This window comes from Pocillopora verrucosa, chromosome 14 (assembly GCF_036669915.1).
Source record: "Pocillopora verrucosa isolate sample1 chromosome 14, ASM3666991v2, whole genome shotgun sequence".
Lineage (NCBI taxonomy): Eukaryota > Metazoa > Cnidaria > Anthozoa > Scleractinia > Pocilloporidae > Pocillopora > Pocillopora verrucosa.
The window spans coordinates 3860651-3886831 of NC_089325.1; the positions used below are offsets into that span (position 1 = coordinate 3860651).

General features: G+C 38.5%; 5 protein-coding genes across 5 annotated transcripts; 3 read left to right on the forward strand and 2 right to left on the reverse strand.

The window, feature by feature from the left end:
• On the forward strand, nt 1-2568 carry LOC131773009 (angiopoietin-related protein 7-like). The gene is made up of 3 exons (XM_066161415.1): nt 1-197; nt 689-1225; nt 1760-2568. The coding sequence occupies exons 1-3, from the start codon at nt 20-22 to the stop codon at nt 2359-2361; spliced, it is 1317 nt and encodes a 438-aa protein (XP_066017512.1). The 5' UTR covers nt 1-19; the 3' UTR covers nt 2362-2568.
• A 3046-nt stretch (nt 2569-5614) lies between these two features.
• LOC131795119 (angiopoietin-related protein 7-like) lies at nt 5615-9611 on the forward strand. The gene is made up of 4 exons (XM_066161445.1): nt 5615-5787; nt 6431-7030; nt 7523-8059; nt 8681-9611. The coding sequence occupies exons 2-4, from the start codon at nt 6853-6855 to the stop codon at nt 9280-9282; spliced, it is 1317 nt and encodes a 438-aa protein (XP_066017542.1). The 5' UTR covers nt 5615-5787; nt 6431-6852; the 3' UTR covers nt 9283-9611.
• Nucleotides 9612-12341: 2730 nt separating this feature from the next.
• On the forward strand, nt 12342-14644 carry LOC131795140 (angiopoietin-related protein 7-like). Its single transcript, XM_066161259.1, has 3 exons — nt 12342-12494; nt 13173-13665; nt 13867-14644. Exons 1-3 carry the CDS (start codon nt 12342-12344, stop codon nt 14463-14465), a joined length of 1245 nt encoding a protein of 414 aa, XP_066017356.1. The 3' UTR covers nt 14466-14644.
• LOC131795141 (lipoyl synthase, mitochondrial-like) lies at nt 14634-20650 on the reverse strand. Its single transcript, XM_059112711.2, has 11 exons — nt 20574-20650; nt 20300-20466; nt 19770-19863; nt 19233-19313; nt 18619-18775; nt 18140-18197; nt 17865-17993; nt 17211-17356; nt 16904-16974; nt 16239-16350; nt 14634-15982 (listed from the first exon to the last, which is right to left on the reverse strand). Exons 1-11 carry the CDS (start codon nt 20637-20639, stop codon nt 15927-15929), a joined length of 1137 nt encoding a protein of 378 aa, XP_058968694.2. The 5' UTR covers nt 20640-20650; the 3' UTR covers nt 14634-15926.
• A 797-nt stretch (nt 20651-21447) lies between these two features.
• LOC131795120 (kelch-like protein 8) lies at nt 21448-25951 on the reverse strand. Its single transcript, XM_059112690.2, has 3 exons — nt 24552-25951; nt 23899-24098; nt 21448-23258 (listed from the first exon to the last, which is right to left on the reverse strand). Exons 1-3 carry the CDS (start codon nt 25730-25732, stop codon nt 22888-22890), a joined length of 1752 nt encoding a protein of 583 aa, XP_058968673.1. The 5' UTR covers nt 25733-25951; the 3' UTR covers nt 21448-22887.
• Between the last annotated feature and the right edge of the window lie 230 nt (nt 25952-26181).

Sequence of the window (26181 nt, forward strand, 5' to 3'; positions counted from 1 at the left end):
GTGTTTGGCGAAGAAAAACATGGATGTGACAGTTTCCTGGTTCAAGGAAGTTGGCTCCCTTCCAAGTGAAAGATACTCTATCATCAAAGGATCTCTTCACATCAAGAATGCTACAGTGGGTGACAATGGGATGTATGTTTGCACAATTCGTACTGACCAGGGGACCGCTCAGGCTTCTGTTACACTCAACGTGAAAGGTAACCGATAAACGTTGCTGTTACCAGGCCAGTTACGTATATGTTTACTTTTGTATAGCCGAAAATGGCAAGTAGCAATCTCAATGATTTAATAATTACCGTAGCTATTTCTGTTTTTGGCAGTTGCTTTCTTCACTTAGGGGAAAAAAACAGCCTCTTAATTTCATCATTGATCAATACCTCGGTCAATTTTGAGACATCACCATCTGAAACAATTTTTAAGAGAAATTTGTCAGGTTTTGGCATTAATGATTTCACATGTTAAACACGGAGACGACATGTTTAACAACTTTCATCAATAAGGGGCCTTTATTACGTTGATAGCAATGTTATGACAAAAGTCAATTTAAAGCAAAGCTGTAGTAACGTACAATCCTATGGGACAAACAGAGTCCGGTATGATTGGGGTACATTATACATACTCTCTTGAAGTTATAGCTGCACAGGTCAAGATCATTTTCTTCATTATTTTTCCAACTTTATCATCATAGCTCGCCCACTCATTTCCCTTTCTGCTGGACCGATCTACTCCGAGAGTGGAAAGGAGGTCAAACTCCCTCTATGCCAAGTCATAGGATATCCCCCTCCTGTGGTTTCATGGACAAAACTGTTTGGTGATCTACCTGCTGGAAGGGCCACTGTACATGGCCACACCCTGACCATCGCAAAGGCAGACAAGAAAGATTCAGGAACCTATATCTGCACAGCTTCGAACGCCATGGGTACAACACATTCCATGACATCTCTGATAGTCAATGTGGTGCCTCAGTTTACTGTCAAGCCACCAGAGAAGATTGAGCTTTACCATGGACAGTCAGTGACGCTTAACTGCTCTGCAGAGGGACATCCAGTACCCAGCATCACCTGGACACGGTGTAAAGGAGACATAGCAGCAGACCGGTCTGAAATGGAAGAAGAACAGTTGAAGATAAATAGTTTGACGGCAAAGGACAGTGGGACATACATCTGCTCTGCACAGAGCGAGTTTGTTCACGTGGAGACTGAGGTGCAACTGATTGTGAAAACAGGTGAGCAATATTTGCTGTAATAATCTTGCAGAATAGTGGAATGGTTTAATAGGTAGATGAACATGCAGATCTTCTGGTCCTTTCCTCGCCTACTCGTTGTTCTTTTCTTGGTCGAATTATTTGATGTTGTTGTTGTTGTTTTTTTTTTGCACGTGTGTATATTTTGAACAATTCTAAGAGGATGCCAATTTACGATAATCATATCATAACTTTGAACCGCTTCTCAAGAGTATGAATATAGACTGAACGAAAAGACGACCAGTTTCGCAAAATTAATTTCCATTTCCCGAAAAAATTGAAAGAATATAAAAATTACTTGTCAGAGATAAAGCTGAACAGAAAAATAGTCTGCCATTTTGTAACCAATTGAATGAGGCTAGAATCCCTTGCCCCTAAAAAAATAATATTTAAGGAAATCGTATTTGTTGTCAATAACGTAAAAATACTAAAGTTACTGGCAATAAAATAAATTTTATTTGTCGAATAGCTCAGGGAATTTATTATTGCTGAAACTTTCGTATTTTGATTCTTCAGCCCGAGATTGCGCAGAGCTCTTCGCTGCCGGCTTCAAGGATAGTGGAGTGTACACAGTCAACCCAGCAAACAAAACCAGTTTTGAAGTGTACTGTGACATGAAGACGGATGGTGGTGGATGGACTGTCTTTCACAAACGCTTTGATGGGTTTGTTGGATTCTACAGGGACTGGGACGAGTACAAGAATGGATTTGGTGACGTCAGAGGGGAGTTTTGGCTTGGAAACGAAAAGATTCATCAACTGACTGAGATCCCGAGTCAGCTGAGGGTGGAAGTCCACAGCACTTCTCAAGGAAATAAATTTGCTAAATATAATAATTTTACGGTCACAAACGAAGCTTCTAACTATACACTGTTCGTTGGTTTCTATTCTGGTGATTCATACGACCAGCTTACATACCACAATAGTATGGCTTTTTCCACGAAGGACAGGGATAATGACAAAGGCGACTGGGACTGTGCTAAGTATTACAAGGGAGGTTGGTGGTATAACAATTGTCAACACTCTAATCTCAACAGTAACTATGGAGATGGCTATTACCAATGGACCTGGGACCTCAACGGAAGCCAGATGAAACTGAAACCCAGATCTCCCTTATAAATAAACTAAGGTTGGAAACTTGCGCAAAACGATACCATACAAAAAATCGAATTTGGGAGTTGCTTTTGTAATGGTATAAAATATGAATTAAGGGAAATTTGTAACATCAAAACTTTGGTAAAACTCGGTGTATGTAAATCTGAAGTTAAAACTTGTCTAGTTAATTCAAAGCAGTTTGATAACTTAGGCCTCACTTGGAGCATTTCTTTTTTCTCAGGCTTGTTAATCAGTTAAGGGATATCTATCGGCTGCAAAATCTTAAGGTCGTAATTTAGCACAGATGTTGACGGGTTGAAAGTAGCCAGTATATTGTTTAGATGTCTTGATGTAACACACGATAACAAACAACGTCAAAAGCATGTCTTTTAAGAAATGTTGAATGTGGCCAAAACCTTCGTTGTATGATTTTTAGCCATCAACAGCATTTTTTGCCATATAATTACTGAATAATCTTTTATATGTTACGAAAATATATTCAATGTGTCTAATTCGTTGGAAACAGTCTTTAGTCTCAGAATACCATTCATCTTTTGATCGTAATATTACTTCTCTAATAATATACAAGAAAAACTTTATTCGCTTCGAATTGCCTAAAAACGAATGCATTTTTCATGTAACACGGGTGCAAATTACATACAGCACGCGCGCGCTGTCAAAATTTCGTCTGTTTTGACTGTCCATGACGTTCTTTTCATATTAACTATTAACAAGTAACATCATGATTTCTCGCACAGTTTGGTGTAATTAAGCACTTAGAATTTTTTCAAAGGTTACATGTTGCACTCGGCTTACGTGCTCGTGCAATTTTGTTGTCTTTTAAAAATTTACTCGCGCGTATTAACACCAAATTGTACTTAAAATGACCTTATTTCATATGCAAATTTTCAAGGGAAGCCTGTGTTGGGTTGTGAAGTACGTTTGGGAATTTTGTTACTGCTCTTTACCCCACTCAGTTGGGAAGTATTGCTCCCCGACGTTATAGTAACTTTTGTTCTTGACTTGATTAAGGCTGTAATGTAACTTAGAACTATTTCAAAGTTGCGCCCTTTGATCACCGGCTGTACTCATTGTGTTTTCCTGTGTCTCACATTAATTTGATTTTTGATGGTTACGACGGACAACGATGAAACAGATGCATACAAAGAATGCAAAACGATACTTTCCACAGTTGACCTTCTTTGACATAAAGTGAGATAGCAAAATTTATCCATACTTTTCTCTCTTAACCCTTCGACTCCATGAGGTGATGAGTTTCTCTGGGAATCAATTTAGAAAAGCATTAACTTAAGGTCATCTAGGCCATGGCCTCAACAAGCCGACACAGTTTTAGAAAATATAATTACTTTCATTGAATACATGGTGAAAGGAGTGAAAACGTAAAAAAATTGATCCATATAATAGATGGAAAGACTTGTAATGTTTCACGTTATGGCTATCGGAATCAGACAACTGATTAGAAAACAAAGAGTATATTAAAGTCGGCATAAGAGAAGTTGGTCAAAAAAAGCGGGGAATGAAAACAAGTTAAAATGATTCACAAATGAAATAGTGATTGAGATTTCAAAACCGAGAATCTGCCAAAGAATAAGTAACGACTTGCAATATTAAAGGTGTTCCTATGGACAAAAAGAAAGCGTTCGTCATAAAAGTTTCGTCGATGATTGATATACACTAGAAAAAAAAGATAATCCTTTCAGATGAACCGCAATAAACGAAATTGCAGGAAAAACCCTGAAAAAACTAAAGCCTCAAAGACACATGCGGGGATCGCCTCTGTACTTGTAGATCATCCGTACGCCAGAAATCACCTCTTTCGGTGTAACGATTAGCACTCATGAAGTAGGGACATTGCCAAAAAATTCTGGCTCGAACGCAAGTCAAAACCCTGACAGATGCAGCATTCAAGACTGTTAAGAAGAAAGTACCGGACTGGCGCGTCGTGCAATTAGCGCGTGCGCTGAGACATTTTACGCTAATCAGTTCGTAAGCAAGTTACGCGTACGATTTCTCGCGTGTGTGTTTTCGCAGTTTTAGTCGCATTTAGTCGCATTTGGGAGATTTTCGTTACCGCTTGTGTTTTTTTAGTTTTAGTCGCATTTAGGAGATTTTCGTTATCGCTTCCGAACAAAGACGCTTAGGGCCTCTATTGAAATTTTCATCCCTCTTTTTAAATATACAGATTTTATACATTCCTTTTAAGAGAAAACTATTGTTTTAAGAGTTGAAAGTTACAAAACTATGAAGAGCTAAGTTTTGATATTTTATTAAGAATGATTAGGAAGCAAACTCACTGCCACAAGAGCCTTGTGGATGAAACGGTATATAAACTGCGAATGTTTTTACTGACAGGCGCACTGAATCAGTCCGATGGTAAAACACTTTAGTTATTTCAGATTGTTAGCTTTAGTCTGGGAAAACAAAATATATCCAGGGTGTTCTAGATGATACTATCTCGCAGCTAAATGACCACAAAGCAGTTTTGGTTCGAAGAGTGAATTAAGCGGGTGTATATCATCCGTAAGATACTGATTGCTTTCGCAGGATACTGGGTTAAAAGGAAGAAAGTGTAAAATGGTTTAGTGGGACTTGTAGTGTTCAAAATTATTTCAAGGAAAACATTCTATAGTTAGACAGTAGAGTTTATGAGTGATTTTAGAAAACATATGGCAATCATACAAACTGCGCGTGTTCCTGTGTCCTTTGACAATCAGCAAAGGAAAGTCGGCGAACACAGATTTTAATTAATCTAAACATTCGGGGTGTTCCTAATTACTGAAGTTCAAAGTTTAAATATACTGACACATTTCTAGTGAAACTGAAAAACATACGCGCATAGGAGGATGTTTTTCTACGCTATCTGGCTTCTAGAGTACCAGAAACTGCAAAAGTATTTTTATATTAAAAGCGAGAACCATATATTAGTGATTGATGATTTGGAGCCGGAATCGACATAAGTATCAATAATTTTGTTGGTCTTGTTATATCAAAATGATTGGGAAGAAACCTTTCGAGACGTGAGAAGGTTTTTTGATGAGTGATATAAACAGCCTGTGTTTTTCATCTTGCACACAACGAAAAATGTTAAATTAATGCAAATATATTTTAAAATAAAATCGGCACAATCAAAGATATAAAAACATCATGGGTGTTCCAAATAATCTGATATCAAATGCAATTAAGGTTTAAATAAGACGAGGCATATCAGTGTTGAGTCACTTGAGAGGTTGTTCACAATGTCGAGCGTTGGGGGATCTTCCCGTCTTCTCGTGGTTTGCTGTTGTGTGTCGTTTATCAGTATTTTGCTGTACTGTGTTGGTTTTGTGATACTTGAGTTACAACTAGAAGCTTATAGAGAAAGACTCGAGACCTTTGAGATCAAAGAAAAAGATCTTGAGGAAACACGAGCTCAGGAGAATGCAACAAAGGGTGAGTACACTTCATAGTGAGGAAAACTTCTTGCCAAAGTCTCGTGAACGAGGACAGTTCGACTTGTTTTTAAACTTTCAGTCCAGACTGAGGCTAGAACAAAATTGGACTGAGAACTAATAAATGAACAAAAAGGGACAACTAAATTTAAACATGTTAAGCGCACAAAAGAACCACTAAAATTATCATTGAGCAGTGTTGGTATTCCACAGGCAGTGTCTCATAAACTCACGTAAGCCCTATTTAAGAAGGGAGAAATGATTTAATGACAGTGAGAGGGTAAACAGTCCCATTTTAGAACTTTTACCACATTTTTAAATTTGCAGTTACCCTCCGACAGCTCTGCGTCCGTCCGTAAGTCCGAAAAGTTGTGGGTGTGTGACATATTGTTTTCCATTTTTTGTTTGAGAAGCTCTTGGCGAGTTTTTCAATGCAATGATCGACAAAAAATGCAATGTTGTGTAATGTCGTAAATTGCTGTTAATCTTTGGTTTCATCTCATAGCTTTAAACCCCACGTAGACAGAAAACCTCCAAAGAGGCACCTTCATCGTGCGGAAAATGTACTAACTTTGAGCCCTCAGTACCTTTCTCTTTCAAATACCCAACCATTCAAAAACTTTACACATGGATTAATTTCACAGAACTTCAGTCTCTCCGCTCTTCAGGAAAAGAGAGGAGCCCGAGAGCTGCTGAGACTCCTCCAAAAGGAGACAATGACGTTTTAACTCCAGAAATACAGCAACAAATCAACAGATCAATTTACTCCGTAACGAAAAAGATCTGCACCAGCAGAAGTCAAATCTGTGTACAAGGACCCCCCGGAAAGGTTGGACCCCGAGGGCCTCATGGTCCCCCTGGATATCCGGGGCTTCCCGGACCCCCTGGGATAAAGGGACAGAAGGGCGAGCCCGGAAAGCCCACCTCACTGACTCCGACCTCCCTCCAGCCATTCAGGGGACAGGCAGCGGATGTTATTTCTGCCCCTGGGATTGTGGTGACACCAGCTGTCAGCACTATTGCCTTGGGTCAGTCGGCTTCATTCCAGTGTTTGGCGAAGAAAAACATGGATGTGACAGTTTCCTGGTTCAAGGAAGCTGGCTCCCTTCCAAGCGGAAGATACTCCATCATCAAAGGATCTCTTCACATCAAGAATGCTACAGTGGGTGACAATGGGATGTATGTTTGCACAATTCGTACTGACCAGGGGACCGCTCAGGCTTCTGTTACACTCAACGTGAAAGGTAACCTTGCTGTTACTAGGCCAGTTACGTTTATTTTTGCTTTTATTTAACCGATAATGGGGAGTAGCAATCCCAATGGTTTAATAATTACCGTAACTAATTCTGTTTATGGCAAATGCTTTCTTTACTTTAGGGAAAAATGCCTCTTAATTTCATCATACCCTGTAGATCAATACCTCGGTCAATTTTGAGACATCACTATCTTGAACAGTTTTTCAGAGAAATTTGTCAGGTTTTTGGCATTAATGATTTCCCATGTTAAACACGGAGATGACATGTTCAACAACTTTCATCAATAAGGGGCCTTGATTACTGTGATATCAATGTTATGAAAAAAGTCAATTTAAAGAAAATCTGTAGTAACAGACTATCTTTTGGGACAAACAGAATCCCGTGTGACTGGAGTACATTATTATACATACTCTCTTGAAGTTATAATTGCACAGGTCAAGATCATTTTCTTCATTATTTTTTCCAACTTTATCACCTTAGCTCGTCCACTCATCTCTCTTCCTACTGGACCGATCTACACCGAGAGTGGAAAGGAAGTAAAACTCCCTCTATGCCAGGTCATAGGATATCCCCCTCCCGTGGTTTCATGGACAAAACTGTTTGGTGATCTACCGGGTGGAAGGGCCACTGTACATGGCCACACCCTGACCATCGCAAAGGCAGACAAGAAAGATTCAGGAACCTACATCTGCACAGCTTCGAACGCCATGGGTACAACACATTCCACGACATCTCTGGTAGTCAACGTGGTGCCTCAGTTTACTGTCAAGCCACCAGAGAAGATTGAGCTTTACCATGGACAGTCAGTGACACTCAACTGCTCTGCAGAGGGGCATCCAGAACCCAGCATCACCTGGACACGATGTAAGGGAGACATAGTAGCAGACCGGTCTGAAATGGAAGGAGGACAACTGAAGATAAACAGTTTAACGGCAAAGGACAGTGGGACGTACATCTGCTCAGCACAAAGCGAGTTTGTTCACGTGGAGACTGAGGTGCAACTGATTGTAAAAACAGGTGAGCAATATTTGCTGTAATAATCTTGCAGAACAGTGGAATGCTTTAGTAGGTAGATGAACATGCAGATCTTCTGTTCCTTTCCTCGCCTACTTGTTGTTCCTTTCTTTGTTTGAATTATTTGAGGTATTTGTTGTTGTTTGTTGTTTCTTTTTCACATGTGTATATCTAGAACAAATCTAAGAAAATGACAATCCACGATAGTAATATCCAAACTTTGAATCGCTTCTCACGAGTATAAATATAGACTGAACGAAAAGAGGACCATTTTCGAAAAATTAATTCCCATTTCCCGAAAAAAATTGGAGAAATAAGAAAATTACTCGTCAGAGATTACGCTAAACAGAAAAAGTCTGCCATTTTGGGAAAGTAAGCTGGTTTCAACTGAATTAGGCTAGAATCTCTTAACCCTAAAAAAAAATATTCAAGGAAATTATATTTGTTGTAAATAAGGTAAAAATACTCAAGTAACTGTACTAAAAAATATTTTTTTAATTTTTGAAACGGCAAAAAATCGGTGGTCAATCACTTCATCCATTTTTCGAACTCTTTACAAATTCTAATTTCGAGTGGCTCAGGGAATTTGTTTCTTACTGAAACTTTCTTGTGTTTTTTCTTTAGCCCGAGATTGCACAGAGCTCCTTGCTGCCGGCTTCAAGGATAGTGGAGTGTACACAGTCAACCCAGCAAACAAAACCAGTTTTGAAGTGTACTGTGACATGACGACGGATGGTGGTGGATGGACCGTCTTTCACAAACGCTTTGATGGGTTCGTTGGATTCTACAGGGACTGGGACGAGTACAAGAACGGGTTTGGTGACGTCAGAGGGGAGTTTTGGCTTGGAAACGAGAAGATTCATCAACTGACTGAGATCCCGAGTCAGTTGCGAGTGGAAATCAACACCACATCGGCTGGAAATAGATATGCAAAATATAGTAATTTTACGGTGACAAATGAGGCAACCAACTATACCTTGTTTGTCGGATTCTATTCTGGTAACGCTAAAGATCGACTTTCTTCTCATAACGGTATGGCTTTCTCCACTCAGGATAGAGACAATGACAAGAACGGTGGGAACTGCGCTAAGGGTTACAAAGGAGCATGGTGGTTTAAGTCCTGTTCTCATTCCAGCCTGAACAGTAACTTCGGAGATAGCAACTATAATTGGTTTTGGGGTTCACTCATAGGTAGCCAGATGAAACTCAAACCAAAATCTCCTTGATTGACTTTATAATCTACATTTGGACTGGAGAGCGAAGTGATTAGAATGATGGAAGAGACAATAAGAAAAACTTCAGATTATAGTAACCATAAGCTGTGAGTCATTATAGCGAGGTATTGGAAACACCTATATAAGCATGAGATTCACAACGTAGCCGCTGCGGCAGCCTTAATTGAGTCCAATCTAAAGCGTTTGCGAAATTTGTAGTTGCCGCCATTCAGCAAGCTTTGATTGTTTCGAAATTGTAACATTTTCGTAGTTACTTACTTTTTCCCTCTTGAATAAATTGCGTGATTTCCATGTAAAATCTCGCGAATTTTGGTAATCTCCCCATCTTGTAACTTTGCTAAATTTCGTCGGTTTTGATGGGCCTTTGCTTAAACCTCCCAAATTACTTAAACAATTTTCGTCCGTAAGCGCGTTCATAAGAATTTTTGAAAATTTGGTGATATTTGCTATTGGGCGACTTTTTGTGTCTGCGTTCACTCCTGGTATTTCATGGACGTGACTGAAGGTCTCAATGGGATGCTGCCTTGCCACTAACGGTTAAAATGTGGGCAATTTTACGGCTAATAGTTCATTTTTTTGTCGGACAATCGAAAAACTTTTACAGTTCACTTTTTCTAAGGCTAAATTTTTTGCTAAATTTTTTAAAGCCGCTTTACTGCTAACGGTTAACCCCATTGAAACCCTCATAGTTGACTCTGAAACCAAACGCAAGAGTGTTAAACGAATGCGTTTCATTAACTGAGGGGTTTTTATATAACAACAATAATAATATTTGTGTGCATTTTACGTAGCAGAAAGCTATATATAAACATTGTAAACACGGTTGTAAAGTGAAATCTTAAATTGAGGAAGTGATGAAAAAAAGAAATTATAGCTAAAACTGAATTATTTTGATTAACTAACATGAAATAATGGTCGAAATAGTCTTTATATGTTGTTTCGAAATTTTTTTGTATTAACTGAAAATCCTGTGAAAGTTTCCCTTAAAAGTTGTACGTTTCAACCAAGAAATACATACTGTAAGCACTTTTGACATACTACGTGACCGTACCTGTACGTGACAAAGGGCCCTTCAACTTGTCCCAAGATTCAGCAAAGATAATTTGAAGATTAAACACGCTAGATCATTGCTTTCAGGTTAGGTTTCGTGGTTAGGTTTTGAGGAGCTGAGCCTTTTTTCGATTTAAATACCGTCATAACGGGCCTCAGCCGGAAAATTTCAGTACTCAAACATATACGCAATTACCTGCATCTCAGAAAGACATTTGTAATCGAATAGAATGAAGTAAGGCGCTAAGACAGGGCAAGTATTCCTCGATACTTTTAAGTCTTTATCTTGAAATGAACAAACATTATTATTAGTTCCTCTCTAACTAGGGTTTACCGCAAGAAAACTTTCACTGGGTTACTAACTAATTATTTCAGCTTCACCTCGTACTCTCACAAAGTGGGTCTCATTAAGACACTCGTTGATAGGGCTTACAAGATTAATAACATCTGGTTAGGGTTTCACGAGGACATTTTAAAAAAGAATCTTTTCCCTGCTCATTTAATCGAGAAGATTATAAACCGTTACATCACTGGGACCCAAAACAATCATCGTCCCCGGGATTCCCTTCCTACCACTTCACCTACGTTCTACTTTAAGCTACCCTACATAGGCCACTTCTCTGCTATCCCTCAAAAAAAGGTCCGCCATTTTATCAAGCGTTATTGCAAGGACGTGGATGTCAAACTGGTTTTCTCTTCCTTTAAAATCGGTAACTTGCTTGGTGTGAAAGACCCTGTCCTTGACGGGCTCCGTTCACGTGTGGTTTTTAAGTTTGTATGTGCTGGCTGTAATGCCTGTTACGTCGATGAAACCTGCCGGCATTTTTCCACAGGTGTCAGAGAGCACTTAGTCAGTGACAGAGCCTCTCACATTTTCAGGCATCTGAAAGATTCTCCACATTGTCGCGCTTTGTTTTCTACAGATAATTTCCATGTTTTAGATCACGCCTCCACCGGCTTTCAGCTTAAGATAAAAGAGGCTATTCATATTCAAAGAGAACAACCATCTTTGAATCAGCAATTACACCATGTAAATCTAAAACTATCTTTTTAATTCTCACACTTGCATGCTTTACCTCTCTTCTTGTTGTCACTATTCATCTTAATTAGCATTGTTCTACTTACTATATAATTCAACTTTCAACGCTTAGTACAGTAATTAACTGAAGATGACAGACGTTTCTGTCGAAACATGTCTTACAAACTCAAAAGTGTTGTCGCTTTCTTTAAATTCTGAAACAAAAAAAACATTCACAGCCCACTTGGCAACTAACACATTACAGCGAATTGACGGAAATGAAATATGCAGAAGAAAATTAATTGGTACAATCACTTTGTCCTAAGATGAAAGATTTAAAGGTGTCTCTTTCCTTCTGTGGTTCTAAACGGCACATTCGGTTCTAATAAGACTGATAAGGAATGATATGTCCATGGTTGCCAAGTTAGTAAGTGATATCTGTCACGTAATAACTTGTGGCATATACCTGGTTTCCGGAGCAGTTCTCCGTTTAATTGAGTATCTAGAGTTAAAGAATGCGAAATCGGGACTAGATGTGTTAAAATCTTAATAAGAATCTTCATTGAGACATACCGGCTTTGTCCCAGACTCATGACATAAGCTTACTGTCGTTCATCGAAATGTCCAGTCGTTGAAACACTTCTACCCCTACGTGCTAAACACTGAAGGAAGTAACATTCGATTCACTTTGTCCTAAGCTGAAAGGATTGTGAAACTGTCTACAATCCCTTAAAACAATAACCTGGTATCATAGGTTTGATTACAAGGAAATGAAAGTCATGCTTCCCATTGAGCTAATCGCAAAAGGTATAAATCGTTTGAATCATATGAAGACATCAACAATTGTTGTAAACTACTGAAAGCATACTTTCTATGCATAATGACGGATTCGGATAAAAGCAAACCTTCTCGCTTTCTCGTTATTTGTTGCCTTTGTATAACTCTTTTGAGCGTGGTATTCTATTGTGTCAGTTTTACGAGAATGGTAGGGGAGCTGAGGGAACAAAACAAAAGAATTCTGGCTCTAGAGGAAAACCAGAGGAAGATGACAACAGACATCCCGCTTCCCAAGCCTTCGACTCCTGGTAAGAATGATTTAGTGAGGCTTCAATTGCCCATGTCTTGCTCGCAAAACGTAAGTGAGAACAGTACAATGTTTGTATAGACAAGAAAGTCAGAAACAATGAACCAAATTGATGTCACTTTGCATTTAATATTTCAGTATAATAGGAGGAAAACATCGGCCGAAGGTACGCAGCTTTTGCAAATAATGAAAAGATGAAATATGTCGAGTCCTTGTTGTCGTACCGAGAAAAGCTTAACTGCCAGATTTTCCTCAAAACATTTTCGGAAAGATTAATCCCGAGAACATTTCATTAAGTTCCGTGAGTCAGTTAAAAAAAACTGTTTCAGTGGCTCGTGCATGAACCAAGTCGATCATTTTGACACAGTTTGATTTCAATTACTTCAGTGGCAAAAATGCTTGGCTCCATGGCTCTAGCCATTTTGTACAGTGATAAATTCTCTTCAAAATGCCAATACATCATCTAACAAACAAGTGAAGAGATTAGAAAAACTTATTAACTGTATAAATTTGCCTGAATTTATTAAATACTTTACGAAGGTTCGAATTCTTCCGCTTATAGATTTAAATTCTGCTTGTCAAAGGAATTTAGTGAAAGGTAACGAGTGGTCGTTCGGTGATTTCGAAATCTATCAGCGTTTCCTCATATATGGTGCAATCTGTTTGGCCTCACTCCTCTCCGTGATAGACAGCGAGTTGAGCGAGTAGTCTACCTATCCGATTGTTGAGAGTGGAAAGGACGTCAAGCTCCCTCTATGCCAGGTCATCGGATACCCCCCTGCAGTGGTGTCTTGGTCAAAACTTTTTGACCAAATCCCTGGTGGTAGAGCCACTGTGAAAGGCCACACTCTGACCATATCAAAAACAGACAAGAAAGATTCAGGAGCCTACATCTGCACAGCTTCGAACGCCATTGGTACAACACACTCCATGACATCTCTGATAGTCAATGTAGTGCCCCAGTTTACCGTCAAGCCACCAGGGAGGATTGAGCTTTACCATGGACAGTCAGTGACCCTCAACTGCTCTGCAGACGGACACCCAATACCCAGCATCACCTGGACACGGTGTAAAGAAGACATACCAGCAGACCGGTCTGAAATGGAGGGAGGACAACTGAAGATAAACAGTTTGACAGCAAAGGACAGTGGGACGTACATCTGCTCAGCACAGAGCGAGTTTGTTCACGTGGAGACTGAGGTGCAACTGATTGTGAAAACAGGTGAACAATATTTGCTGTAATAATCTTGCAGAATAGTGAAATGTTTTAGTAGGTAGATGAACATGCAGAACTTCTATTCCTTTCCTCGCCTACTTGTTGTTTCTTTCCTGGTCGAATTATTTGATGTTTCTGTTTCAAGGTCTAATTTAGAATGGCTCAGAAATTATTTCTTATTAAAACATTTCTGTTTTTTTTCTTTAGCCCGAGATTGCACAGAGCTCTTTGCTGCTGGCTTCAAAGAAAGTGGAGTGTACACAGTCAACCCAGCAAACAAAACCAGTTTTGAAGTGTACTGTGACATGAAGACGGATGGTGGTGAATGGACCGTCTTTCACAAACGCTATGATGGGTTCGTTGGATTCTACAGGGACTGGGACGAGTACAAGAATGGATTTGGTGACGTCAGAGGAGAGTTTTGGCTTGGAAACGAAAAGATTCATCAACTGACTGAGATCCCGAGTCAGCTGAGGGTGGAAATCAACACCACTTCTTCTGGAAATAAATATGCTAAATATGATAATTTTACGGTCACAAACGAAGCTTCTAACTACACACTGTTCGTTGGTTTCTATTCTGGTGTTGCAAATGACCACCTCACCTACCATAATAGTATGGCTTTTACCACGAAGGACAGGGATAATGACAAGAGCGGTGGGAACTGTGCTAAGTCTCATAAAGGAGCTTGGTGGTATAACAGCTGTTATAACTCCAACCTTAACAGTAACTATGGAGATGGCGACTATTATTGGAACTGGGACCTAAAGGGAAGCCAGATGAAACTGAAACCCAAATTCCCCTGATAAATAAACTTAGGTTGGCAAATTGCGCAAAACAATACTACAACAAAATCGAATTTGAGGGTTGCTTTCGTAACACTATAGACAGAGGGAAATTTGCAACATCAATGCATCAGTAAAGCTCGGTGCATGTAAATCTGAAGTTAAAACTTGCCTAGTTTACTCAAAGCAGGTCGTTAAGTCTCTTAGGGAACATTTGTATCTTAAGCTCGGTATTCTTTAATCTGTTAAGGAATATCTATCGGCTGCAAACTTTTAGGATCGTATTTTAGTACAGATCTTGACGAGTTGAAAAGAAACAGGTATATTGTTTAAATTTCTTGATGTAACACAAAATAACAAACAACGTAAAAAGCATGTCTTTTAAGAAATGTTAAATATGGCCAAAACCTTCGCTGTGTAATTTTTAGCCATCTACAGCATGATTAGCCGTAGAAATATTAAATAATCTTTTATATGCTACGAAAAATACATTCAATGCTTCTAATTCGTTGAAAACAGTCTTCTATCCCAGAATGCCATTCATCTTTTGATCGTAATATTACTTCTCTAATAATATACAAGAAAAACTTGACTCGCTTCAGATTAGCTAAGAACGAATGAATTTTTCATGTAACGCGAGTACAGTGTTGAAAAACGAGTGCAAATAACATACGACAGCGCGCGCTGTCAAAATTTCGTCTCACTTGACTTTCTGTGACGCTCTTTACATATTAACTATTAACAAGTAACATCACGATTTAAAATTTTTTTAAAAGATTACAAGTTGCACTCCCCCAACGGGCTCGTTAAATTTTGTTGCCTTTATAAGATTTACCCGTGCTTATTAACTCAAAGTTACACTCGAAATCACGTTATTACCTAGGCAAATTTTCAAGGAAGTTTTTGTTGGGTTCTGAAGTGTGTTTGGTGATTTTGTTCCGATGCGATTGGGTTTAGTGCATTTTTGTGAACTCAAAGATGAGCTGGAACACCATCTACTCTTTACCCCAGTTTTTGGGTTGTATGTTCATTAGGAAAGTGTTCAATGTTGGATAGCATCGATGATGTATCTTTCGAGAGCCTGGTACGCTTTGTGCAGATGGTACTTAGGTGTTACGTAGATAGCAAAAAGGCTCTACTTTGGGGTTTGTCCACTATTAGAGGGCTTCTTATTGGATCGGATCGATAATGTTTGTGATTCAATCTCTTCCAATAATGTTAAAACATTGACATCTCTCAGTGATATTGATTAAAAAAAAAAAGATTCAAACGAGACACACTGTAGTTTTCATATTAATTACTTTTGCTGCCAAAGTCCGAACTTCCTGGACTGACCAAAGTTCATTCACTCCGTGTATCTGGGTGAGTCCCTGAGAGACGCGACTTCCATCCATATTGGTCTCTCGCAAAGTATAATTCGGTAAACATGCAGGAAAATAGGTGTACCACCTTCCACTTGCTAGTTTTCATTTCTGTTTAGTGTTAGCCATCTGTGTTTCCTTTTCGAGTTTTCAGCAAGTTTGTCAGGAAGAATTCACCTGTTTGAAATAAAACAAGGCAATTTCTGATTTTATCATTCATCGGACCAAAAATGTTTGGTCCCGAGGAATGATCTCGTTATCGCTAATAAAATATTCAGAATGTCTCCCGTTTTCTTTACATTAATAACTAACTGCATTTTTAGTTAGTTTATGGTGTTAAAAGTTTCCTCCATGTTGCTTCCTCTAAAGTTCGTCCATTGAGTCAAACTTACGTCAGAAATTTAGCCTCTATGTCTATTTATTTGTGCTTTACCTGCTCTGTATGAGGATCGTACAAGCGGTCCACTGGCAGTGTACGCAAACCCCAGCTCATTACCAACCAACTCCCAATGCTTGAACTTCTCAGGAGTGATGTACTCCGTGACCTACGAAGAGAATACTGTCAGCTCTAGCTCTAGTCAAAGAAACACCAGAGCACAAAAGCACCCCATCGGTATATGCGAGCCCTTGGTAACGCATGCGTGCAATTATAGATTTCTTACAATACCACAAGGTAGGGAGTAACTCTTACATTCAAATTTACGACAAACGCAAGTTGTTAATATCAATTTACAACGCGAATTTTGATTTGCGATACACGGACATTAAACGACTTGTATAGATTTCACAAGGTTTGTAAACTTCTCAAAATCAACTTCTCGTATTCCAACTTCTTCAAAATACCCCGTATTTGCGTCAACCTTACTCGTCACCACCCTTCTCTTTTTCACTGAGGGAGGGGTGGGAGGTTTAGGGATTATAACATCGGCAATTTTTCTTCGAACAAGCAGTTTAAGAGCTTCGTACCGGATATTTCTCGCAACCCATCTTTCATCTTACTGGTGACATTTCTGCATCCCCTCCCTCTTCGAAGCTCGCATACCTTGTTACACAGCTTAACAATATTACGAACGTTCAAACTTCTCTCCATGGCGTTACCTTTAGATGAAGCCTCGTTGGTTGCATGTACTGTCCTAGTGTCACGCAATCTACTTTTGCTTCACGGAGATCTGATGAATTCAAGGTAAACTAAGTTATTTAATCGACTACCATGGTTCTTAGACGTTAGTTGGGTTAGAACTGTAAGGCGAACAAAAGCTGCAGACATGACTGTTTTAGCAAATCCCGAAAAAGTAATCCGTTTTCCTGGTTGAAAGATGATCGCCTTGTGCACAGAGAGATAAAGTTACAATATAACTGGTATTAGCCTCATTGTACATTGTGGCTGACCCTCCTTAGTTTTTACCTTTCAAGGCTTGTAGAACTTCTTCATCAGTTTCACCAAGCCCCAGCATCAAAGAGCTTTTAGTCACCATGCATGGCTCAATTCTCTTAGCATGTCTTAGTACCTCAAGGGACTGATTGTAGTTTGCTCTTGGGTCACGCACAAGCCTATAACCAAACAGCAAAATTTTTACTTACCAGTAACAAGAACTCTGAGTTCCATGGAGTACAATGGAGCAGACTAATGTGCTATTACTACCACTACTACTAATAATAATAATAATGGTAATGATAACTATTATTACGATTATCAGTGATTAGTAATAAACTTTATGCAGAGTAGATTATCCTTAAGTTATCATGTAAAGCATATCATGTTGAACAAAACCTAAAAGTAATTAACAGACAAGCTTAAGAACGGCAAAATAAGTGAGTCTCAAAGTTATCCCTTGTAAAGGCAAGTCCTCTGCAAGTCGCAAATGATCAGCAGGTTAAACAGAAATGCTGGGTGCACAGATGGAAATGGATCTGTTGCCAAACTCTGAATTGGAAAACTAATCATTATCTTTAACAACAGTTTGAAAACACTCCTCTTTAAAATGGCTTTAAAAAAACTCTCAGCTGAAAATTAAAAAACAAGATCAAATGAATGTCTTATTTAATGAAATTAACTCACAACTGTAGCCTATCCACTGTCTCCACATTGTGAGCATAAACATCCAGTCCTGATTTTACCACAGCTTCTACACCTTTTAGATCACCTCGGAAATCACCAGTCAAGCATTCTACAAGTATGCCTGGATTTCTACAAAGAAAGTCAGTACACAACAAAAGGAAGGTAAGACAAATTTTCCTTGACAGTCCTTGCAGTCAAAGGAATAGGGGTTACTGAAATAAAGCTCTCTCTGCCATTTGCACTAAATTTAACAATGTTTAAAATTTGTTTCTTACCTTTTCTTGATTTCTGTTACTGTCTCTGAAAAATGGGCAGCTCCACCATCTGGCAAATCTAAATCAACACAGAAGCAATAAAATTCATTTACCAAACAAATCATATACTTTAAAAGGCAGAGAAAGGAAGTGGGGAAAGGGAGGCATTACAGCCTTGATAAAGAACAGAAAACAATAAACCAGATAAAGTTTTTATCTGCTGGTTAATTCTCCCCTCTAGCTTCTACACATTCCCTTGTAAATTACTTGCAAGAATTTGGTTTTAGATCAAGATAACAACTTCAACCTGATACATTTGAGTATTCTCAATACCAGTTTGCTGGATAGTGAATGGGTATTATAGGGAGAAGTTACATGTGAATCACCTCTGGAAGTTAAAGGGTTATTAATCTGGAGTTCTGTGCTCTAACCATAAGGCTACTGTGGGGGTTGTGCCTAAACTTATATAACCACAGTGGTTCTGTTACACTTCAACATACCATCTCTGTCTACAGAGGTGATGACTATGTAGTCTAAACCCCAGCGACTGATTGCCTCTGCTGTATTAGCAGGCTCCATAGGATCTGGCAGAGGAGGTTTCTTGTTGGTTTTCACAGAACAGAATCTACAACCTCTTGTGCACTGGTCACCAAGTATCTGAAAGGTTATGAATTCATTTTGAATTTCTAGACAACCAACTATCAAGTTTGTGTATAATACAGTGGCATACAATGTAAAAGGAGTTTGTGTTACCCAAATTGTAACTTAAATTTTTTTTCTGAAGTGTCATTGTACAACTCAACTCTTCTAGTGGCAATTCATAAATGTTTGCTCTATCCAACTAAACTAAAGTATATATTTTGGTATATTTTAGTATATATTTTATATATTTTGCTATGTCAAGTTTTGTGGCTTAAATCCAAATGAATCAAAGTATGTGCACCATAAAAGTGTATGCTATAGACATCAATAGACCATTAATGTTTGTTACATGCTATCTTAGAATATTCTAAATAGCCAAAAAACACTAACGGCAAGTTACGAGCCTCTTTCATGTCACTAAAATTTTTATAATTTTAATCTATTGTTTGTTCCCAGTTTGAGTAACATATACCATAATAGTTGCAGTAGCTGTTTCACTCTCTCCTCCACCCCAGCATTCACCAATATTTGGGCATTTAGCCTCTTCACACACCTACAAATGAATGCAAAACAACAAACCACTTTAAACAGATCAACTTAACATATCATATGATGTTAAATATTTTGACCAAAGAGTCCAGCCTTTGAGCATACAAAAGATTTTGAACGGTTATATGACAAATTTACAGTACAAAGCATTTTGGTCAACAAAAATAAATTTTGTGGCTGTGAAGGACAAAATGATCTAAAGTTAGTGTCTTTTATGTCAACAGAGTTAAAATTCAAAATGTAACAACTTTTTTTTTCTCTTGAAAAATTTACTCTTTTTTTTTTTTTGCAAGGCTTAAAGAGCCCAATCATCTATGATAATTTTGCAAACTGAGTGACACTTTGCAAAGAAACTTTGTTTTCGAAAATCATGTCCAAACTCAATTCTAGGATGATTGATAAAATTAAATAAAGAATTGACAATTGTGTCAACTACAAGTACTTAAATGAATAGACTCACAGTAGATAAGTTCAGCTCTCTAAGTGTTTCTTTGAGTTTATGGTAATTTTTACCAGTGGGTATTTCCCTTTTGAGCCATGGTGGTAGACGTAGTCTGGAAAGAAAACAGAGTCCTCGTGACAACTGATAAGCTAGTGATCTGGGCAAGAATTACTTTATCTCTATACTTTGCAACCATCACTTCCACATATATTCTGAGATCTACGAAACAAGCTTATTTATTTATTTATGTGCGAATGTTTACAGAGCCTGAAAACACAGAGTAGTTTCACTAGCTTTGCACACAATACATAAACATCACAATGACGGCCGAGTCGCAATAAAGCTTTAGCTGAATAATTTGGCGAATATCTTTGAAAGAAACGATGTGATAGCGCTCGACGTCCGTCTGTCGCTGAAGAGTCCAATTTAAGTTTAACTAAGGACATATGATTACTGTAGCGATATAATACTGCTTCCAAAGTAACCCTGCAGCTGTACTCTAAATGCTAAAGTTGCTCCGTAACTTCTCTTGCCATAAACTATTATACCGTTGTCCTTTCTTTCTCTTGTAGGGATTTTCCTGTGGAATAACCTCTCCTGATATAAATTCTCCCAGACTTGGTCCCTCGGCTATGAGGGATTTCTTATCTGTTGACAGAGAACTAGAGGATCTTCTTAACAGGAAACAACTGCATGACGAAGCATAGACTCCTGGCTGCAAAGTGCGTGAAAATCAAGGAGAAAATTCAATAAAGAACATAAAGGGAGTAAAAAATATCCATATATATCAATTCACTTGGCTTGAAAATAAGTAAAACGCACCGTTATCTTGAGGAAAGTTCTTGAATTCGAAGGCATCAAAGCTAAGACTCTGTTGATGGTCGCCATTTTGAATTGCGTAATTACCAGTCTCTCTCTCGCGCCCGTCTCATGATTTGATTTCGTTCCCAGGAGCTCTCCCTTTGCAACTGAAGCTCCGCAGAATCTATCGAATAACTACCGTTGAAGGGGGTTTTGACAAAATGCAACCCCCTCCCTACTCTGACAAGGCAATATCAATGGCAAAAACAAATTTCAAGGCCTACAATCCTAACTTAAGCTCTATTCTTGCGAATTGGTCTGCAGGAAAATCTACAAGGAAATCCAAGACTTATTATAACTGGATATTTTAGCAATGTTCACATTCTTTTGATAAAAGGTTTCAGCAACAAAGGTTTGAGACAAATAGAGTATCAAGAAACATTAAACAATGCTCTCTTATCTGTAGCATTCCAAAGAAAACTACTGCATTTGAAAGAGATTAATCAGCTAGAGAGGAGGATTACCACACGTAACTACTTCCACGTACTTCAAGCTGTTCCAATTCCACCACAATCCAAATAATCATGAAGGAGGGTCTTGGATTCGGAATTATGGTGGAATGTGAATGATTGGAGGCACAAATACTTGTTCTCTAGAGAACAAAAATAAAACTTATCCAAGTCTCCAACATGGCCCCACCTGGGTGCAGGATAATTTCACATAAGCCGTCAGGTTGATTAAATGAACTGGTAAAGAGTTTAATTTCTATATCCACCATACAGTGAAACACAAAACCAGTGAAAAATGATTCAATTATTGCATAAAATATCCCCAGTAAATAACATAGCACTCTCTCCCAGTGAACCTCAGACACAAAAAAGAAAACTCACACAACTATTTGTTCTTTTTTAATGCACACCAGATGAACAAGTCAGAATGCGAAAAGCATACAGTGTATGGTGAAGTAAAAAACTAAATATGCTATTCAATCTGAATGACTGCAGGGTACGTCTCCTTGACCCTTTTACCCCTCAGAGTGACTAACATCTAATTTCTCCTTACAATATCTTCCCCAAATCAAACATTAAGATCATGAAAAAAAAAGGGAATGACCAAACCAATTTTACCTGCATTTCCCTTTGACTTTCACTTCCTAATAAATACTAGCTATCAATGGGGAAAATCACACACACATACACACAAAAAAAACACTGTTGTCTGGTTTATTCTGCCAAACATTGTTAAAATATGTTTTCGATGATTGTGACTAGGCCAAGCAATCTTAAAATTTCAAAATAAAATAAAATATCTAATTCTGTGAAAGACTATCCCAAACAAATCAATGTAAAGTTAGGAATGCCACATATTAAGTAACTGCGGTCTGAAAAACTTATGCTAAGATCTGGCTTCCCTGGTCTGAAAAAAAAAAAAACAAAAAAAAAAAAAACAACAACAAAAACACATTTCTGATGTAAAAAATAAATCAAGAATGGTGACTAAACACTGGGCAAATCAAGAGTGTACACAACATGAACATTCATGATGTTAAAGCACAGCTGTTGAATGACCTTACCAGACCTGCATTGTAGCATTAGAGTCAACAATTTACATATTGGCTATATAATCAATTTACTGATAAGCTGATACTGACATGTTTGTTTTTAAAAAAATGTAGTCAACAACCTTTAATTGATTATTCAGCTTGCTGCCAACAAAAAATCAATGCAGTTTCCTACTTTTTCTAACTTATCACAATCTTATCAACACCACAGCAACATTATACATCACCTCCTATCTAAGTGTAAAGAGGCATAAAAAAAAATTTAGCATTGTTGTTTGTTTCATTTCTCTTTGTTTCAACTCTTTTTCCAAATTTTATCATTATTTACTATAAAATTTTGCCCCATGTCCTTTTTTGGTAAATAGAATGTTCCAAAACATTTTCAGAAACATTCCGTTTTCAATAAAATACCAAACAAAAAAATCACAATGAGTTAGATGTGAAAATAAAGGTGTTAACAAGTGTAATATAACATAATGTGGAATTTCCTCTACAAAGTTTGTTTCAAAGGTAGTATCAAAATAAATAAAAATATTTTATATGGTTTTGACATCAACCAGAAAATTTGCCTGTTGGCAGAATACCACATACAAAATGAACAAAAAACTAACAAAAAAAATGTTATTAAGAATCACTTCAGATAGAGTGAATTGCATCTAATGGAATGCTTAAATAAAATTTCACTAATTTTAGCCAAAATATTGGCCTTTTCATGCAAGGTACAAATGTATCCCCTTCTCAAAGCCAACAACTTGATGATAAATACCTTAGTGTTTAAACATCTACTTTTAATCTATGATTAATTGCATCCTGTGAATTACGTAACACTTCAACATCGCAAAAACTTCCAACAACCCCAGAACCTGCACGAAACACATGCATTGGTGCACCTTCCTCCCAGAGATCAGCCAAAGGGTTGTATGACTCAACTGAGTTCAAATATTGTTCACCATTATGGCCTCCCACTGCCCACAGGCGTCCTCCCATTGCACCAGCGCCCACCCCTCCCCTACATGTTGTCATGCTGGCCACATAGGTCCACTGGTTGGTACGTGGGTCATACTTCTCAACTGAATCCAAAGGAGAAGAGTCATCAAATCCACCAATTGCATACAAGAACTCACCCACAACAGCAACACCGACACCTGTGGAGTGACAATTTTGAGCTTCAGTGCCATTTTCAACAAACAAAACAAAATAAACAAACAATTCCATCATCTAAAATTTTGACCAAAATTCATAAAGGCAGTTAGAATTGCTTGTCATAGCTACAAAAACAAAGTAAAAATTTTTGTCATTTATGGTTGTTATAACTGACAGAAATTAATATATTTCCAATGATAGCTATAAATCTTCTTGACACTGTTCAAAAAACCCCAATCTCTTAAAAATCCATTTACCCTAACCCTAATCTTAATTTACCAAACTTGACAAGCCACAAGGAAGTTGTATGCGTAATGATCCAGAGAAGGTCAGTCAGTTAAGATGTGAATGAGTATGTCCCTCATCATAAACCCACAATGGTCCATACAATGTACTCCCTAGCATACACGATTAGGTTGACTTTGAATTTCTGAAGGAATGGTTAACCAGATGATGAGTTCTTATTTGAGAAGGTGCAAGAAGGGTTAGTGATTAAAGGACTTTGAGAAAATGAAACAAAGCAGAGTAAGTCCTTAAGCATAGACAGATATAAAAATGTCATCTCTACTTTTTTCAACCATATTCTGAACTGGTAGAAGCTCAATGCTCATATGAGCCAAAGTACTTAAGAGTTAGTCCCACCTGCTCTTCTGCGGTTCATGGATGCAACTCGGCTCCATTTGTTGGTGTGAGGGTTGTACCTTTCCACACTCTGAAGAGACGCAGCACCATCATTACCACCAACAGCATAGAGGTAACCACCCAGCCCTGCTACACCCACTCCCCCTCGAGGCATAAGCATAGGTGCCACCATGCTCCAAGTATCATTTTCAGGATCATATCTTTAAGAAGATAAGAAGACATGCAATGTTGTTGGTTGTATTAAACACAACGATAAGTCTAAAACAACTCAGCTACCCACTCAGTCAGTCAGCCAAGTCAATCAAAACTAACCCTCACTTGCTTGTTTTCGTTGAGAAATTTTCTTCTGTTCAGATCATTCATGAATACTACCTTGGTTTTGCAAAATGCAGTTGACATGTGCCTCACTATAGATCTCTGCTTGCATTTAAAGGGCCAATAGTTATAGAGACAGAATTTTGGGGTACAACAGACTTTTTGCTGCAACTATATGTTGAGCAGTCTATGTTCTCAATAATTTGGTATCCACAATGCAATATGAGAACTGCATTTAAATTCTGGAGAAGTAATCTGGTTCTCACTGTATTTAAAATGATTTTTTAGAGCCCAGATATGCACATCTTAAAAACATTTTGTGGATAATTTCTATTTACCTTTCTACAGCATCAAAGCAGGTTGTTTCGTCCAGACCTCCAGCGACATAAATCACTCCTTCCAGGACACCAGCAGACATTCCTCGTCGTGAAATTTCCATGGACGCAACTATCTTCCATTGGTTAATTTCAGGGTTAAAACACTCCACAGTATTAAGGTGTTGACTGCCATCATGTCCTCCAATTGCATAGACCTTGCCTGCAACAGAAGCTACTGCCACGTGCCTTCGAGGTGTAGAGACTTCTGCTACCTGGAACCAACAGTTGTGGAACCAATCATAGCACTCAATACACTGAAGAGGATCGCCTGACTTTCCACGACCACCAATTGAAAATAAGGCTCCAGAAGTGGACTTGCGTGGTTGAGCTCTGATATTTACTTTCACCAAAGAAGGATAAAGTTTCACATTCTTTGCCTCGTCTATTAAATCTCGACAAGCGACATTGTTTCTGATGATCATGTCTCTTTCCACACGCTGTATAAGGTAATCGGTGGCAATCAAAGGAAGCCGCACATGACTTAACAAGTCTGACAGAAACTGTTCTCGTGAAACCAAGTCAAAGCGTACCCAGGCACTAATAGCCTCAAAAACCTGCTCTTCGCGTTTTACGTAAAGGTCTTCCCCAGAGATAATGGCGAGAAAATGTCTAAAAGAGGTTTTAAGAAGGGCCTCTGTGTTCATAAGACTCAAGAAACAACTTCTTGAGTAAGCATCTGCCGCTTCAATAAAGTCTCTACATCCATGAAGCTCTGCATACGCTCTCATTTCCAAACAATTTGACGGGTGAAGATGCCGCTTCATAAACTCGCAACAAGCATGAACAACGAGATCCAGTTGAAACACGGCAGCTGCAGTCAATAAAGCTTCAATATTGTCAATACTGATCGTAATTTTTCGTGTGTAAATGAAGTTAATCAATTGAATGACCGCTTCTTCGGATAGTCCCTGAATAACAACAGTGTCTTTGGAGGATTCTATCATGTCATTCGTAAACATTCCGCGGAAATATGGACTGCACGAAGACAAAACTACACGATGGCACTTGACTTTTCGCTCTCCAGCTTGAATGATTACATCACATAGCTTCTTCTCCCTAAAAAACTGAACTAACACTTCAAAAGCCTCGTTCGACAGACTGTGTGCTTCGTAGTGGAAAGTGTCAACTATTATGTCTCCCATAATTTGCAATATGCTGGCAAGGCAAATTTTAAGTCTGAAGTTCCGAAGCTCCGAAGTTTCGACGATCACAATACCTTCATCGATTTAGCAGCCTTAATTCGATCATAGCAGCTGGTAGAAACGACATTCAGGTACAGGAAACGGTGGAGAAGTTTCAAATTAGCCTCAAGGATGCCGCGTATACCACAATGAAATGGCGGCCATATGACTGTAGTGCGGTTTTCCGGCTATTGTTGCTCTCCCATCTCCCCAGTTTCCCTCAGATCATGTGATTACGCGGCCTCGAGGTGTACGCGCGGTAAAAGCCAATGGCCATCGTTATGGAACTCACCTAAGAAACTTTGCAGTAATGCTACAAATAAATTCTCAAACTTATAATCATTGCATGGTTGAATTCTCTGAGAATGCAAGCCAGACGGAAGGCACAAATTCCCCAGCCGGCTGTAGAT